The sequence below is a fragment of the Carassius auratus genome, chromosome 31, assembly GCF_003368295.1.
Source record: "Carassius auratus strain Wakin chromosome 31, ASM336829v1, whole genome shotgun sequence".
Taxonomy (NCBI): domain Eukaryota; kingdom Metazoa; phylum Chordata; class Actinopteri; order Cypriniformes; family Cyprinidae; genus Carassius; species Carassius auratus.
In genome coordinates, this window is record NC_039273.1 from 19,766,143 (window position 1) to 19,782,953 (window position 16,811).

General features: G+C 36.1%; 2 protein-coding genes across 2 annotated transcripts in view; both read right to left on the reverse strand.

Annotated features, from left to right (window-relative positions):
* The window catches only part of LOC113050755 (cytoplasmic protein NCK2-like), a 45,719-nt gene extending 41,898 nt beyond the window's left edge, over positions 1-3,821 (reverse strand). Inside the window, exon 1 of the mRNA XM_026214033.1 lies at positions 3,569-3,821. The gene's annotated coding sequence lies outside the window, so the exon portion shown is untranslated. The remainder of the gene's footprint in view (positions 1-3,568) is intronic.
* A 5,161-nt stretch (positions 3,822-8,982) lies between these two features.
* Positions 8,983-10,202, reverse strand: dph3 (diphthamide biosynthesis 3). Its single transcript, XM_026214728.1, has 3 exons — positions 10,018-10,202; positions 9,609-9,683; positions 8,983-9,269 (listed from the first exon to the last, which is right to left on the reverse strand). The coding sequence occupies exons 1-3, from the start codon at positions 10,123-10,125 to the stop codon at positions 9,195-9,197; spliced, it is 258 nt and encodes an 85-aa protein (XP_026070513.1). The 5' UTR covers positions 10,126-10,202; the 3' UTR covers positions 8,983-9,194.
* Positions 10,203-16,811: the final 6,609 nt, after the last annotated feature.

Sequence of the window (16,811 nt, forward strand, 5' to 3'; positions counted from 1 at the left end):
CATTTAAAAAAAAACTCTGTCCACATTAAAAAGCAAATGCATGCTGTGAAGCACTGTGAAGAGCATGCCAAACCAACAGGTGGTGATATAATCTCAACCGTAAAGACATGTCGGTCAATCAGAAGCCAGAAAAAGTTTCCACTAGGTGGAGATAACAGTGCATGCACCGACGTCACAAGCCAAAAACTCCAGTTTCAATGTTTACACAATATAACTACAACCAGAAATTTTTGAAAATCCTCACCCTGGCAGTAGTTTTCAAATATTTTAAGTTTCAGTGATCTGGTGCTGCGTTTGCGTGTGGACGAACAGACAAATTAATTTTTTTTTTTTAAAAGCTGCAGTTTAAAAAAATAACTGCATTCGTGTGGACAGGACCTTAATTTCTGCTTGTGAGTGATATTTCAAATCAAAAAACAGGTTTGGATTGCCTGATAATAATAATAATAATATAACTTTTTGTCTCTTAGAAATGCACATTTGATAGCAACTTGAGTTAGGATAGAGAGGTACATTTTCGTTCATTATCAAAATCAGTAACATCTGTTAAAATTGTAGCAACCATTTATTTTTGTTTTTATGTGGGTTTTTTTGTGTTTTTTTTTTAATTAAAGCTGCGGTAGGGAACTTTTGACGCTCTAGCGGTAAATAAACAGAACTGCTTGCGTCTTGCGGAAGAACATCGTAGCCGGAGCTACTTCTCTCTGTTTATGTCAATGAAGAATCACAAAGGTACTGGGTTACTCCGCCGCGGTACCCCCGAAGCAATATAAAATAGTCCGAATATAAACAATTATTATAGGTGCACCCTAGTGATTCAGGACAAGCCACAAACACGGTTTGGAAAATGGATTCATGGTGTACTCGCTTATTATATACATTTTTCTGCATTTTGAACACAAACAAAGTTACGGACCACAGCTCTGATTGGTTGATTTCTTACCGGGAGCGGTCCGTAACTGCAAATGGCAATAGGAGCACTGGGAGGAGCCAGAGGAGCTTGATTTTTTTCACAGATTATCTGTCTCATATTCTACTGTCAGGACATAATAACAGGTTTAACAAATATGTAAAAATATATATATTTACAAAAGTTACCTACTGCAGCTTTAAGCATTGGTCTCCCATGGTAGCATACATTTAAATAATGATCAACACACTTAAACCACAAATATAGCACTTCAATACCATAGTAAAAATATAAAAACAACTGTCTAAAAACATTCAGTATAAATGCACACATGCTATAGCTTAAATCACAAATACATACTATAATTATATACCATTACTCAGAAAACCCTGCTATTTTAACAAAGCAAATAGCATCCATCACTATTTGCACTTAGTGTAAATAGAATATCCCTTAAAAATACAGCTATTTGCACTTAGTGTAAATAGCTTCTATCGTTAAGAGAATATGCTCTTTTCGGTGTAAATAGCATCTAATTGCTATTTACACTTAGTGTAAATAGCCTCTATCACTATTTGCATAAACAGCATAAATAACATCTATCGCTTTGCCTATTTTCACTGATATATCTCATTTCTGCCACAATACCATGCTGCAATAAGAGTGTTAATCCATGGTAAATGATGGTGATGTGTAGATTGAAGAGCCTTCTAACTGTTTCGTTCCACACAGTGTTTCTCCTGTTTGGCTTTAAACTAATTTAAAATTGCAGAGTCATTTGTGTAATCACTGAATCTCATCTCACACCGCCGTTTAGTGCTCACACTATGGAGAAAACTCTACAATTTTCATAGTCATGAAAATAAAGAAAACTCTTTGAATGAGAAGGTGTGTCCAAACTTTTGGTCTGTACTGTGTGTGTGTGTGTGTGTGTGTGTGTGTGTGTGTGTATATATATATATATATATATATATATATATATATACATATATACACACACATATAAATAATAATACTTTTTTATCATTTCATATGTTATGCTTTACAGGGTAAATGTACCATTATTAATTATACTGCTAGGAGCCTAAGGGATCTCAAAAAAAAATAAAAAATAAAAAAACACTTCTCTAATACATGGGAAGCCCTTTAAACTATGACATTTTACACATCTGAATGAATTTAAATACATACATCTCATCTCACTTTGAGAGGGCTTGCAGTATCCTATATGGTTTCTGACTCTGATGTCATGTGAGAGAAGGTAAATCTGATTCCCTAAAAAGACGTAGTTGACCAATTTAGCACACTCACCATATGATATTGACATAATGCATGTCTAACCAACCCGATTTCCACTATCAACTGCAGCGGAGCACACAAATGAAACTGCAAAGGGAAACAGTGCCAGTTCATTATGCTTGACCTGTTCTTAGCAAATGAAAGAATTGCAGGATTTAGAAAATGGTCCAATTCTGTTATCTCTGGCATGCACACTGTCTAGAATGCTGCAGAAAGAGCCAGGGATGCTCCCTTTCCACAGAAATACCACAGGAGAGTAGAAGGAGGAGTAACAGACACTGAAGACAAAGACAGACAGAGATTATGAACCGATTCTACAAATCCAATATTGACAAATTTTCTACATAGGTCTATTGATCAATAACTTTTGGTTAATCTCTAAACTACACCACCACCATGCAGGCAACAGCATTAGCACAACGGTGTGATCGACAGGAAACAATAGTGTTTGAGGTAAATTATTTTAATATCTTACTGTGTAGTTTAAATGAATAGTTTGACTTTAGACATAACAGCCATTCACCCAAACACTTAAGTCATCATTTACACCCAGTGTGTCATCTTTATGTTCCACAGAAGGAAATGCAAACAGGTTTGAAATAATGGTGAAAACAACAACAGAATTTTTGTTTTGGGGTTAACAGTTCCTGTTAAGCATGAATTATTTGTAAATGTTTTTTATAATTATTTTAAGACGAAAAGCTTGACATTTACAGCTTAAATACATCTTTTTTGAAGGGTAAATACATTGAATTTTAATAGTTTAGGCCAGGTTGAAAATGCAACATTTATAACCAAAAATGTTAAGCCAAAACATTGAGATACTTATGATAATGTATTTGTTTATTATCAGGCCTGCCTGGTTATAAGTAAATAAATATCGTAGTACTGTCCACATTTTAAAAAAATGCTCCTAATAAAAATGCACTTTATTTAATTGGAATAAATAATAATAATAATTGCAACTGTGCCATGTGGTGTTGCACAGTGACACAGAAAAACAAACAATAACAATATAGTTTAAAGTCAGCTGGTTTCGGTACCATAACAACAGCTCTGCGTTATGATTCGCAAAGAAAGATTCGAAGACTCGACTCTTATTGCCTACGCTGCTTGTATTGGTGTGGAAACACAAACGCTTCATTCAATATTTAACCAGCAGCACATTTAAGAGACAGAATCACTGTGTGTGACTTCACGAGTCTTATGCGAGGTTATAAGCGATTTAAAAAGGCTTTCGCTTTTCAGTTAGACTTTCTCTCGAAACGTCTATTAGTGAACCACGAAACACCGAATACACCTCCCGTGAAGCTTCCACACAAGCATGGGCACCAAGTTTACGAGCTCGCTGTTGCTTACCTTTACAGGTTGCCTCTCGACAGTTTGGGGGAAAAGAAGGAATACGGATGGAAACGGCCTTTATCCCTATTAGCCTCGGCGTTGGTGCATGTAGAAGAGATGGGATATCCCGTTCAGCGTGCTCTTAGTTGTCCTCCCAGTGCTTCGTTCGCAGGCCCTATGAGTATGAGCTCCGCCGCAGCGCTCTAGAGCTCTCGCTCTCTCTCTGCTGCTCAACCCAGTGCTCGATGACGTCACCGCTGCCAGGGCTGAACTGCCCGGGGCGAGCAGTAGCGGTTTTAGGCACGGGCGAACCGGGCAGCCGCCCGGGGCGTCATTTTTTCGTGACACATTGGGGGCGGCAGCACGAGCAGATAAACAAAAAATCCTCTTTGTCGCGAAGCGGTTTTTCGTCATTTATATCATTTCACTGTGTGTGGAATTGGCAAATTGGCGCTCCCTGCAGCTGCCGGCGCCCCTGCTTGCTGAAAATATCCACTGTAGCTTTGTGTTGTGAGAGAAATGTAAGTGAGTGGGGCGAGAGGCGCGTGCGACATTTCACCTCTGGGTCTCTCTCAAATGGAACGGACAGGGCAGGGGTGGACGGGGACGGGGGATCCACACTAGTAATATAATTAATAATAGGCTAAAGTCAGTCACACACCTCGACTTTCTTCCAAATAACCCACATTTCATTCATAATGTTATAATACAGGCCTATAGTTCCTGCAAATGAAACTAGGTAATACAAGACGATTATGCGGTCATCAAGGTGAATTGGTTTAGTCTTGACTTCTGGTCCTGAGTGACAGTTGGGGGGATGGGAAATCTGTTGATTGTCGAGTGCCAAATAAACAGAGGTGGAGAAGAAAAGGTCAAAGCCAGGTGCCCAATTTCGAAAAAAAAGAAAAGAAGAAGAGGAGAAACGAGCAAAAGATAAAGGTATGCAACTATTGTCTCTGTATGATTACAGTATCCATTTCATGAATGAAGGGCTAATGTTAATTGCTGGTGGGTATAACTCTTTGTTAACCTTTTTGCTATGATGCTTGCTATGCTTATACAACAATAATTTGGTTTCAACTCAATCGCGAGATCTCATTTATAATATTGTGCTTTGCAATAAAATTGTTAAAAGTTCAGTTATCATTTCCATCAGTTGGTTTAACATTAGGCCCTGTAAATAACCAACGGCATTTTATTTGCTACACAGTATGCTAAGTATTGTTTCCTAAGTATAGTTTTACAAGTCATAACTAAAAGTGTGTCATGCGTATAATTTGAGGCAGTAACCTAATGGCACCTCCATGAAAGTTAGATTGATATACTAATTTTGGTTGAAAAATATCCTGAAACCCAAAAAGTTTTTGTTTTTGCCTATACATATAATTTAAAGTCATTTTATTTTTTTAAACAACTGAGTCCCAGTGACCATAGCATAACGTGAATAAAATATAATTTTTCAATGTATTTTTTTTACTATTTGTTTCTATGCTCTAAAAAATTTGATGACATGGGGAAAAAAATGAAATAAATAAATGTTTTTATTTTCCGGGTCTAGGAGGATATAGCGTGTAATGACAGACATTTAGTGTGTGAGAGCATGTTTATGTAACCCTTCTATTATGTTTTGAGTTAATTTGACCCTAGGCTGTTTTAGCTTTATAAAACATTATCCTATGGTCTTTTGATTTCAAATGCAGTTAAATTGCAATTTCAGGGGCACTTCTAAAATATTTTGGAGCATCCTCTGCCACTGGTCAGGATGAGCGAGGGGGGCGCTCGAAAGGGGTCTCGCCCAGGGTGTATTTCAATGTAGAACCGCCACTGGGGGCGAGTAATGTTCATGACTCAAAGCGAAAGGCAATGTACAAGATCGCAATGTATTGTCAACTTAATTGTTTGCGCTGTGTTTCTGTTTCCTAAAAAAAAGCAGCTAAGATCTCACCCAGACTCTCAACCAACCCACGGACCCATAGCATATAAAAAGTACTTTTTCTTAGGTAACACTTTAAAATAACTTTTATAACTTATGTTGCTTAGCTGATAAAAAGTTAGGATTTAGTTAACAGTTTAGCTGAAGGAATTGTAAGAGTACCAGATTTAAGTGCACTCTAACAGACCACAGAGTTTTACAGACCATAGTATTGAAAAGTGGCAGATGTATGCCTATGAGGGTCCGAAAGACTGAAATATTAGAAATATGCATGTGAGAAACATAGACTATAAGTGAGAACGTTGCCGTGGAAATTATATGACATAATAAAAAAAAAGCCATGTTACACTACAGAATCAGTTTTCCTTACTTTCTGTATGCTATTTGATTTTTTTTTTTTTTTTTTTTTACTTTTCATTCATGTGTTTGTTCGTTTACATTTTCCAAGGCTTAATTTTGCTAAAAGAATGTTATCAACACACCCAAAACTGTATTCAGGAATTGCTTAAAATCTTCTTAATCATTTTACCTGAATATGTCTGCAATCAGTGTAGACTGCATGTTACAAAGTTGATTAGACATTGTTCAAAAAATATGATACAAGGGGCAATGATCTATTAATTTTAATCTCAGTGTGTAATGAGTGTTCAGTGGGGCTGTATGCATTTCATAGCAAAGTTCGAAAGATCATGCAGTTTTAAAAAAAATAACGTTTTTCTCAAAAAAATAAAATAAAATAATTGTGTGTTGTGTTCATAAATGAGAAACTGTAAATGTGTCATATGAAATGTTAATGAGAGAGGCCATGTGATTAATGAAACAAGTGTTTGCTTTTACATGACCAGCTGTTTTATATCATGTTGTTGGCGTCTGTGTGGACATGTAGGGTGGGTGGCAGCCCGTATCCTCTTCTCGATCAGTTCATTGAGAGAGTGAGCTAAAATGCTTTTGACGAGTGCAGAATTTCTACTGCTGGCACATAAAGGATGCCACAGTCATCAGAGAGATGGGACTTTTCAATATCATATAAAGGACAGAAAACTGCTCTCACAAACACACACATGCACACACATACCAAGGTTGGCTGCTGACAAGCCAAATGGCAAAATGTAGATTACCGGAAATCAATGAAGGCCGAACTATGCTTTGTGAATATATACTGGATGGAAACACTAAACGGATGAATTAATGGAAGGCCAGGTTTGGCTCAACCATGAAAATGACAAACATGTTTTCATATTGAGAGGTTATATTTAAAACATTTTCAAAGAGTGTGCAATTTCAGTTGATTATGTTGAAGCAATAAATATTTTTTACTCTTTCTCTTGCTCTACATATAGGCCAATTGTTTTGCTGCATTCATAAAGCTCAACAATTCAAACCTGTTACAAAAGTTATTGCAAGAAGAATATTTTCCCATAATGTACGGGCAGTGTTTCAGATACATGTACTGTATTTAAAATACATATTTAAAAAACAAAATACTATTTTGTATTTTAAAGCTTTTCGCAAAAATCTAATGTAATTTGTATTTAAATACATTTAAGATTAGTGTTTTTGTATTTTCAAAATACATATAATACTTTGTGCCAGTCTTTATCTTTATCAGGGTGCTGATTTAGTCCAGACTCGCCCCCTCCCCTCGACCCCAATATTCATTATGTAAGGTGCAGCTGTACAACTCTATTCAGCATTGGGTGGGTGACTTTTCTGGAATAAGATAAGGTGAGGATGTCATGGTCAATTGTACAAGCTGCTGGTTAAACTTAAAATATTTCATCATTCAGATTTGCTTTCAGTTAACATGAAAGAATAAAAAGGCACTGACAAGCTGTTAAAAATAGCATCGGCCAATCAGTTTTAATAGTAAACTGTTTTTGTTTTTTTCAACTATAGCTTGCCAACAGTGTTTAAAGCATTACTGCATGTTAAGGCTGGTTGATATGACAATTCATATCATGGTGATGATATAAAGTGATATAAACTTTTTTCTAAATCATTTACATCAGTAGGCCTGTCAGGGTAAGCAAATATATCCATGCAGCTTTTAGTGGGCAGGAATTATTTTGAAGGTTGGAATGGAAAAGGAAGCATGGAAGAAACTAGTATTAGAATGTGATGTGCTTAATGCAATTGCACTTACTGTAATAAGTGTATACGTGTATGTGTCCTTTATACTTCTATGGTGCTCAAGATTCAGTGGTTGGAGTTGCATTAATATTCCTCGACAGGTTCTGTTGATTCTTTCTGAGTAAACATTTCTGACTGCATTTAAAATCTAAACATATTCATAATTTAATTGTTATAATGCTAAAATGTTTGTTTTGAACCTTTGAATACAATAAATAGATATTTGATATATTGAATATACTAAATATTATACCCTAATTGAAGTAGCCTTTTAGTAGGACCATGATTTTGCATATTATTGCATGAATGACTGCCTGACACATATCTTTTTATTATATTTATGATTAACAATCAAATTATTAATTAGTTAGAAACTAAATGCTATAAATACAGGTGCCATCAGTTGTCTTCTTATAAATGACGTGTTTGTCATTGAGTCAGTGTTGCTGATGCAATAGGCCCTTCATTACCAAACCACCAAGTCACTAAATTAGGATACAATTATGAGTCATTCGCAAACTGTTAAACATTTAACTGGTTACTTTAAAACTAACCTTCATCTGGGAGATCACAGGATATTTGATCTGTTAACTGGTTGCATAGGTCAGATTTATTGCATCATGACTTGGGCACAGAAAAGCTGTTGCTATCAAACATTGTTTACTCAGTCAATGGAGTCAGTATTATAGTGAAGAGATAGATTTAAATAAGCCAGTTGATGGAAAGTCTGCGAATAAATTTTATGCTCCTTTGTTGAAGAATTAAAAAAATATATATATACAGTAGTTTATTTTGATTCTTGGTGTGGCTGCTGTATTTTGTAATTTATATTGATACACTTAAAATGAAGGTATTTTATTGTAAAATGCATTTTGATGTATCCTTGTGTTACCATGTGTATGGGAAGTATAGTAGCGTACAAGCCATTTGCGTTTCTGAGTTCTAGATTTAGGCTAGATTTGCAATCATTTGGATTTACATTTGCATTATAAACAAACTCATACAAATTCTGTATTGGGTGTCATACATAACCTACAATTTGAATATTCTTCTGTACATATTTTCATTTTTTTGTTGAAAAATAGCACCCCCTAGTGTCCAAAAGTAATGCCAAGAAGTACACAATGGGGAGAGTCTCATGAGATATTGTGAGATAAGCACTGATTAATGTCATTCTTAATTCTAAAAAAGGTTGAAAGGACAGACTTGGGAAAAAGGTATAAAAGACTTGACAAAAAGGATAAAAAAAAAATATTCAGGAACAGCACCCAAATTACATAGAACCAAAACCCAACCCATTGAAAATGGACAGAATCAAACTCCAGATGCACTTAATTCCTGAAAATGTGTTTTCAATCGAGAACAGGGCTTGTTTTTAAAAGGTTTTTATTCATTTTTTAACTTAAATAACTTTAACCGAAAAGTAAATTGTGTGCAAAATCTGTGGTGCTAAAATTCTCAAGTCCATGTGATCAGTTTTCTCACAAAAGATCTGCATACTGTATGTGAAATGACAGATGTGCATTAAGTCCATTATCAGGGCAAAGGATCAGGTGAAAGAGTCATGTCGATGTCTATGTCTCAACTCTGGGCCAGCTCCAGTTTGTTATCTGATGTTTTTGGTGCTTCGATTACTTCTCCACACATAAACTGCTCCTACAACAACAGCAAAAAGTGTATATTTTAGCCTTTAAAATAAACTTACATGAATTTGGACACATTTCTAATAATTTAACCTTTAAAACATCTGAGGTCAAATGTTATGAAAGATCATTAAGTAGTGGTAGTAACAGAATATACGTTTTTTTTTTTTTATTATTATACTTTTTTTTCCAAGACAAGGCATTATTCCTACACTAAAACAAGAACATTAATGTTTAGTATTTATTAATGTGAGTGTTTATTAAATTATCCTTAATATTCTGCAGTGCAGAGCAACAAATAACCACAAAAAGTTGTCTTCACACAAATATCAGAACATACTAATCATCCTACCTTATCATAGATTACTTTTACTATAAGTGAGCAACTAGGACAGGTGGCCACTTCTTCACCATTCTCAAGATCCTCCTGAAAAACAGAAGCAGTTTCCCTCAATTCACCTAAAAATATTTGCCACTAAGTTATACCCTGACACCTCGAGCCAATACACAGATGTATATTATTAGATCAATTAAATGTCAGTTTCTTTTCTTTTTTTCCAGTGTTAATATCTTCTAGTTCTGCAGTACTTCTGTAAGCTATTCCAAAAATGTATCCATTAATTTTCCCGCTTATATAACAATAACGTTACACTGTAAAAGTTACGACTACACAAATTCAAATAAAACTTTTTAATTGATGACATATCAATATATACACGTTTAGAAAGTGAACATGTTATGACAGGAGAAACAAAACTTGCCTTCGTTATCGCAAATCTGTCACCACATGGACAAGGGAAATAATATGTTTCTGTTTCTTCATCATATTCAAAATCTTCTATTTCAACCTCGTCGTGAAACACCGTCATTTTAAATCAATTACTCTTAAACGGCCTCGCCGCCGGTGGCCCGGTGTTGATTCAACACATGCACCCGCGATGACGTAACGTGGCGCACAATTATGACGTTGTCAACAACTAGCCAAGTGCAACAAAAAGCTGTTTACAATTTAGCCACCAGGAGGAGACAAATTTCTATTCACCTTGCGCTGTACAAGTATCATATATCTCGAGTAGGCCTGCATGCAATATGTTTCTAGTTCAATAGGCTCATCATCTCATTAAACGATGAAGCGAAATTCAGATTGCAATCAATTATTATTCAGTTAAATACAGGCATGCTGACCTAACTAACTTTCTTGAGTTGGTTTGATTTGCTTCCATCTGAGTCATTAAGTTAGTTCATATTGGAATAGCATATTAGTATTATCATACTTAATTGTTCTAAAGTTACACTGTGTAAATAATGCAAATCTATATACAAGAAACACCCCAGGATACATACTGTTTGCTAGAAGCTAGAGTAAACTATTCCAAGGTAATGCACTGTAATGCATAATGCATTCAGTCTTGTATTTAAGATGTCAGAAATGAACTGTAAGCAATATCAGCCACAATCTTTTACCATTTTTCATTCATTATTTACATACAGTAGCTACTATTATATAAATATGCAATCCGTAAACTGCATTGCACATATATACAGTAAGAATTACGCTAGTAGCCCATTTCATTCTGAACATATATTTTCTCACAAATAACTGAATGTAATTCTTAATTCAATTAAAATATTATTTGTATAGCACATTTACAACAGCCACCAGGCTGACCAAAGTGCTTTACAGAAGAGCAATAATTTTACACATACACAGAAAACAGACCAGAGACAAATTTTAAACCACCCATTTAAATTTTTTACATCACAGTAGTCAGTACACTAAGGAAAACAAATAGGTTTTTAGCAAGGACTTAAGGCAGGGTATTCCAGAGTCGTGGCACAGAGTCGTGGCACAGCCACTGCAAATACATGCTCTTGTTATGTAGGGATTTATATACAAAGAGGAGAATTTTAAAGTCTATTCTCTGACAGACCAGCAACCAGTGTAGGGATCTAAGAATGGGAGTGATGTGTTCATGTTTACAACAAAAAAGTCTGGCTACAGATTGTGAGACTTTATATAAGCTAAAGTCTCACAATTTGAGATTTAGATATAATGCTATATAAAGAATTGCGCATGATCAGCCATTTCTAGAGTTTTAGGAGTGAGAAAGTTTGTAATTTTATACAGTAAATGAAGCTGATAGAAATTGGACCCGATAACAGAAGAAATATGTCTATATAATTTTAAATGCTGGTCAACAATAATACATAGGTTCTGCAAATCTTAGTGCATTTCAACTCTTTAATGTTTTTTTGTAAATGCATTATATGATATAAGCTATTCTAATTTGAATGTATGTGTGTATAATGGCAATAAAAGGCATTCATTCGTACCCAAGACTCAAGACTCTAAAACAACATGTGTTTTCAACTTAATATTGAATTAAATTTTACGATTTCAAGCTTGAGTGAATCTATGATGAAACTGGAGTTAAGGCTCAGAGACAAGCATTCATTCTTGCAATGCAAATATTAATTGGTCAAATATATTTGGGCTACTGAGGAGATAAAAAAAGAGGAGAACAAGATTTACTCAAAACCTGGTTTCATGAGGCCACATGCAGCAATTACAGTGCCATGAAAAGTATTTGACATCAAATCTTAAACGCAAGATATTCACTAATATTGCCTTTTCCGAGAACTAGTTGCATGTTATCAAACTCCGTCCAAACTCCATGATCTGTATTTTCTTTATTCGAATATCTTGTGAGGATTTTTTGGTAAAGATAAAATCAAATTTGTATTTTCGTCTAGAAAGAGATATACAATCACATGAGGCCTAAACACAAACCAAACAAACAAAAAACAATACTGATTTGCTGAAACCAAAAGTGGAAAGGTCTGGGGAGCAGTGCTCTGAAACCCTAGACAATTTGTCTATTTGTCTGGAGTCCCGCATACTTAAAACAAATGAAATTGCGTTTGATTTTTTTCTTTTGTTTTATAGGTGCTAACATGATTGAATAGCATAGTTATGCTGTTGAATAGCATAACTAAATAAAGCAATTGTGTGATAATTTTGCAATATATATTTAATTTATTTTTAACATGTTGAAGTAGGCTTCTTCCTTGGCTAACTTGGAGGGGGCAGTGCCCCAGCACCCTCTATTGACCAGCAGCCACTGGTGGGCTGCACACACCACCATTGCTCCTCCCGAGACGGCACATCCATCTGAACTGTCAGTCATTCCTGAACTATCAAACAGGCTTTCGTGATGACCACAGAGGTCGTTCACCTGTCTGCAGCGCTCCCGGTGTTGGGAGTCGTGATTGTGTGTGGGCAGCACACACCATCCAAGAATCTGTCTGTCATGAATCCCCACCCAGCCTCCGTCTCTCACATCCTCTCATCAGTCGGCTGTCATCTTCTACCCCTCTGTATCCTACCAGTCCCTCACCTCACCCTCAGCCCACCATCAGTGATGTGGTTTCACTGGAGGTCTGCCAGTCTCCAACGGCTCATGGCCGGAGGATCCCTTGTCTCTGGCACTGTCCGTTGGCCCCCTGGAGTCATCAGCCTTTCCTCCACCATGGCTTCTCCCTCCATCCGCTCCACTGTGGGCCACATTCTTGGCTGCAGTCTGGGCCCTGCCTGACTCTGCCTGCTCCTGCTCCCTCCTGTCTACTCCCTGGCGCCTCCATCCATTTGATCCACCCTTGCTCCTCCCGATTCCTCTGTGGCTCCTCCCTCCATCTGATCTGCCTTGGTTCCTCCTGATTCCTCCATAGTCACCATCAGCCTTCCTTCCTGCCGGCCCTTTGCCGGCCCTTGTAACATCTCAACCCTACTCTTGTGTCCTCCTGCTAAGTCCCACTCCATCCTCTGTCTAACTTCTGCTGACCTAGTTTCCCCTTGATTACTTTAGTTAGTTCACCTGTGTTTTGTCATTAGTCCTTCATTTGCCTGTGCATTTTAATGGCACTTTTCCATTGCATGGTATGGCTTGGCACTGCACAATACATTACAACAATCATGTTGCAAATTCAACGTTGCATGCAGGTACTAGTGATGATTTTCTCCGGACAATCAGTGATCAGCAGGGTATACACATCACAATTTGGTAATGGTACGACTTGCTTGGAAACTTCAAATACGCCCCGCAGAAGAACTCCGGGAAATCTCAATTTTCTGCTGAATAAACAGAAGATTTAACTGCTTTCATTAATTTAGTGTGACTAATAAACACACAACAATATACAGTATGTTGTATCTGAGTTTGTCTTATTATAATATTTATTATAATAAAGTATATAATAATGCAATGCTTCATCACTGCTTAGAATACTATGAAATAAGTTGCCTGCCTTATTCTGTGTAAGAAGCCACAGCATTTCAAAGAAGGATTTACTTTAAACACTTGACTCACGTTATGAAGTGAGTTTGGAATAAAAACGTGGTATTTTGTGGTATCACTCAATGTGGCTAAAACACATAGTAAATAGAAACCTTTGACTCAGGGTTGCCAGGTTTTCACAACAAAACCTGTCCAATTGCTACTCAAAACATGCCCAAAACTGTCTCTATCAGGACGAGATTTTATCAGTATCGATTGGATATCTGTGTAATGTAAATGCAATCTAGCCACCGTATCTGCATTCACAGGTCGAAATCATATAAATCCCCTTCCACTTCCTCTAATACATCTACTGTATCTGAACAAGTGGAGAATGTCGCTAATGGTTGACTGCTGATAGAAAAAGTTAGGATGGTATCACACTCTCATGGCAATTTTTGGCGGCTAACTTGTATGAAATTGTTCACTCTCATTCATAGGTTTGAATGTTTTCATGCAAATAAAGTCACACAAATTCATATGAAACTGACACTCATAAGATTGGGCTGATGATAGAGTTCAATTACTTTCAATATTTTAACATTACTGGAGGGTTTTAGAAAGAGAAACATGTTCATCTGCTGGGTAACTGTCTTAGATTTATCCAAACTCATCACATAACGAAGAGAATGGGAAGAAACAGATGAGGGGAAGCTCTATAAAGGTAGTTTCATTTTGCATTCTAAAATTAAATAATATACAAAACACCTATTTTATGTGTCAACAAGGAGAGAAACAAAAAGGGATGTTTTTCACATTTTGTAAATATGCAACACTAATTTTCTTCGCCTGGGAAGGTTTTGCTAAAAAAAAAAGTTAAAGAGCTTCTGAGAGCACAAACACAGAGGAGTGATGGTTACAAGAGTAAGATGACATTATGAAATAAATGCATAACTGGCGTCAGCAGAAATTTGTTTGTGAATTAAGAACTGGGAAAACTTCAAACACTTGGTACTTAATTTTAATAAATGCTATTAACTACAAAACCAATGCTTGAGAGTTTTTTATTATGTAAAACACTTTAAGGTAATATGAATATGAAGTAATGAAAAGAAGCTTGTCTTTGTGCATCAACTCTTTAAAGATCTAGCAAATCACAAACACAAATGTTAAAACAGAGAATAATTTATGGTCACTTAATTCTACTTTTCTGAAAAAATAAAGTATTGTTTTTCTGAGAAACAAGAGCAAATTTGTTAATACTACTGTGATAAAATCTCAATTTCAGAATTTCAGAGTTTCAATGCAAATAAAATTCTCATAACTGACCTTCATCATTATAAACCTTCTTAAATCTTTCAATGAGTCTAGAATGTTTTTTACATGATTCATGTAGTTTTAACCATCAACCCTTTAATTCTGTCATGTGCCCTGGTTAACAAATAAGCATCAGTAATAGATTCATAGTTCTTTAAGAAATCCATTATGTCTGTTTGAATCAGCATGTAAGGTTGACTCCATCACAAAAGATTACCTGTAAATTTTAAAGTAAAATACTCGCAGCAGGGTTACGAGCCAGTTACTGTAAATTAAACAGCAGCATTGATTACAGTACATAACTATTTTTAAAACTGCTGTTGTTTTGTTATTGTTTTTTTTACAGTAAGCTACTTAATATTAATGACTGGCAGCTGAATTTTAGAGTTAAACTAGTCATTAATTCCATAAGCTTAAAACGATATTAAACTGCATAATGTCAGACTCTGTTCCATGTTTTGTGTGTGTTCCTGTCCCCATTGTGTTCTTTCCAGGCGTTCCCAGTTTGCATTCATTTGATCCCAGGTGTGCCTCGTCTTCCCATTGTCTTGTCCTGTGTATAAATAGTGTTCCAGTATTTGAGTTCACTGTGGCAGAAGTGTCTTCAAAGTTCCTGTGTTTACTCTTCGTGGTTATATTTAAATTCCGTGTTGAAGAAATTTTCTGCACTTTACTCCTCGCACCTGTGTAGCGTGACACATAAAGTTTTGTATAATGCACAATTCACCCATTATTTCACAATATATATATATATATATATATATATATATATATATATATATATATATATATATATATATATATAAAATTGCAACCTACTATAGTGAATAACAGATAGAGGGATGATCTTGCTGTTTGTGTGTGTACTTCTTACATCTCAGAAATTCAACTGAAAATCTTTCACTTTGCAAAGAAGAGTGGCAATATGTGGGTTCACTTCAACCCGTTTCTTCTGTAGCATTTGCCCTGTTGTTTTCAATGGCACTTTACCTTTCAACTTTTGTCTTGCTGCTATGTCCACTCTGTCCAGGCATGGCTGCATGGAAAGACATGTGGAGTGTTGCCAAGAACATAACCAAACCGCCAACACTAACTGTATGCAATATAACTGTAATAAATATACTTGATGAAATTGGTCCTGATTTAATCATGTTTGTAAAATCTGACCATGTTTTAGAGCAGTGTTTCTCTAAAATTTTAGATGTCCCAAAAATAGTCTGTTCCAAAAATACTACTTCCGGTTTGTCACAAGTTTCGGAAAGTTTTTTTTGAGTATGGCTCTGTGTGACGTTAGATGGAGCGGAATTTCCTTATATGGGTCCTAAGGCACTTCTGCCGGAAGAGCGCGCGCTCCCATATAGCAGAGCACTGACAGCACAACAGATATTCACTGATCAGAGCGAGAGCGTCGCGAAATGTCACAAAAGGAGTGTGTTTTTGGTTGCCAGGGCAAGACAACCCTGCACAGATTACCTAAAGAGAAACAGCATTAAGGGACCAGTGGATGGAGTTTATTTTTACAGAGCATCAATGGAGTTGTGTACGTTAAGTGTTTGTGTTTGTTCCCCTGCATTTTGAAGATGCTTGTTTTACAAACAAGGCCCAGTTTGACAACGGATTTGCACATCGTTTATTTCTTAAGGATAATGCAGTCCATACGAAAAAGGGTCACAATCGTGTGTTGGAACCACAGGCTGTGAGTAAAACTGCTTCGAATATCTCTGTGTTATTAACTGAGCTATCGGCGTGTAAGCACATCAAGTAAACAACATGCGATGTTGTCATCAAACTGCACGAGTAAAACTGCTTCAAATATCTCTGTGTTGTTAACTTAGCTATCGGCGCGTAAGCACATCAAGTAAACAACATGCGATGTTGTCATCAAACTGCACTTTCCACATGTACAGCTTAAAAAAAAAAAAAAAAAAAAACGACTAAGTGCAACTTAATCATTTTCCAAAACC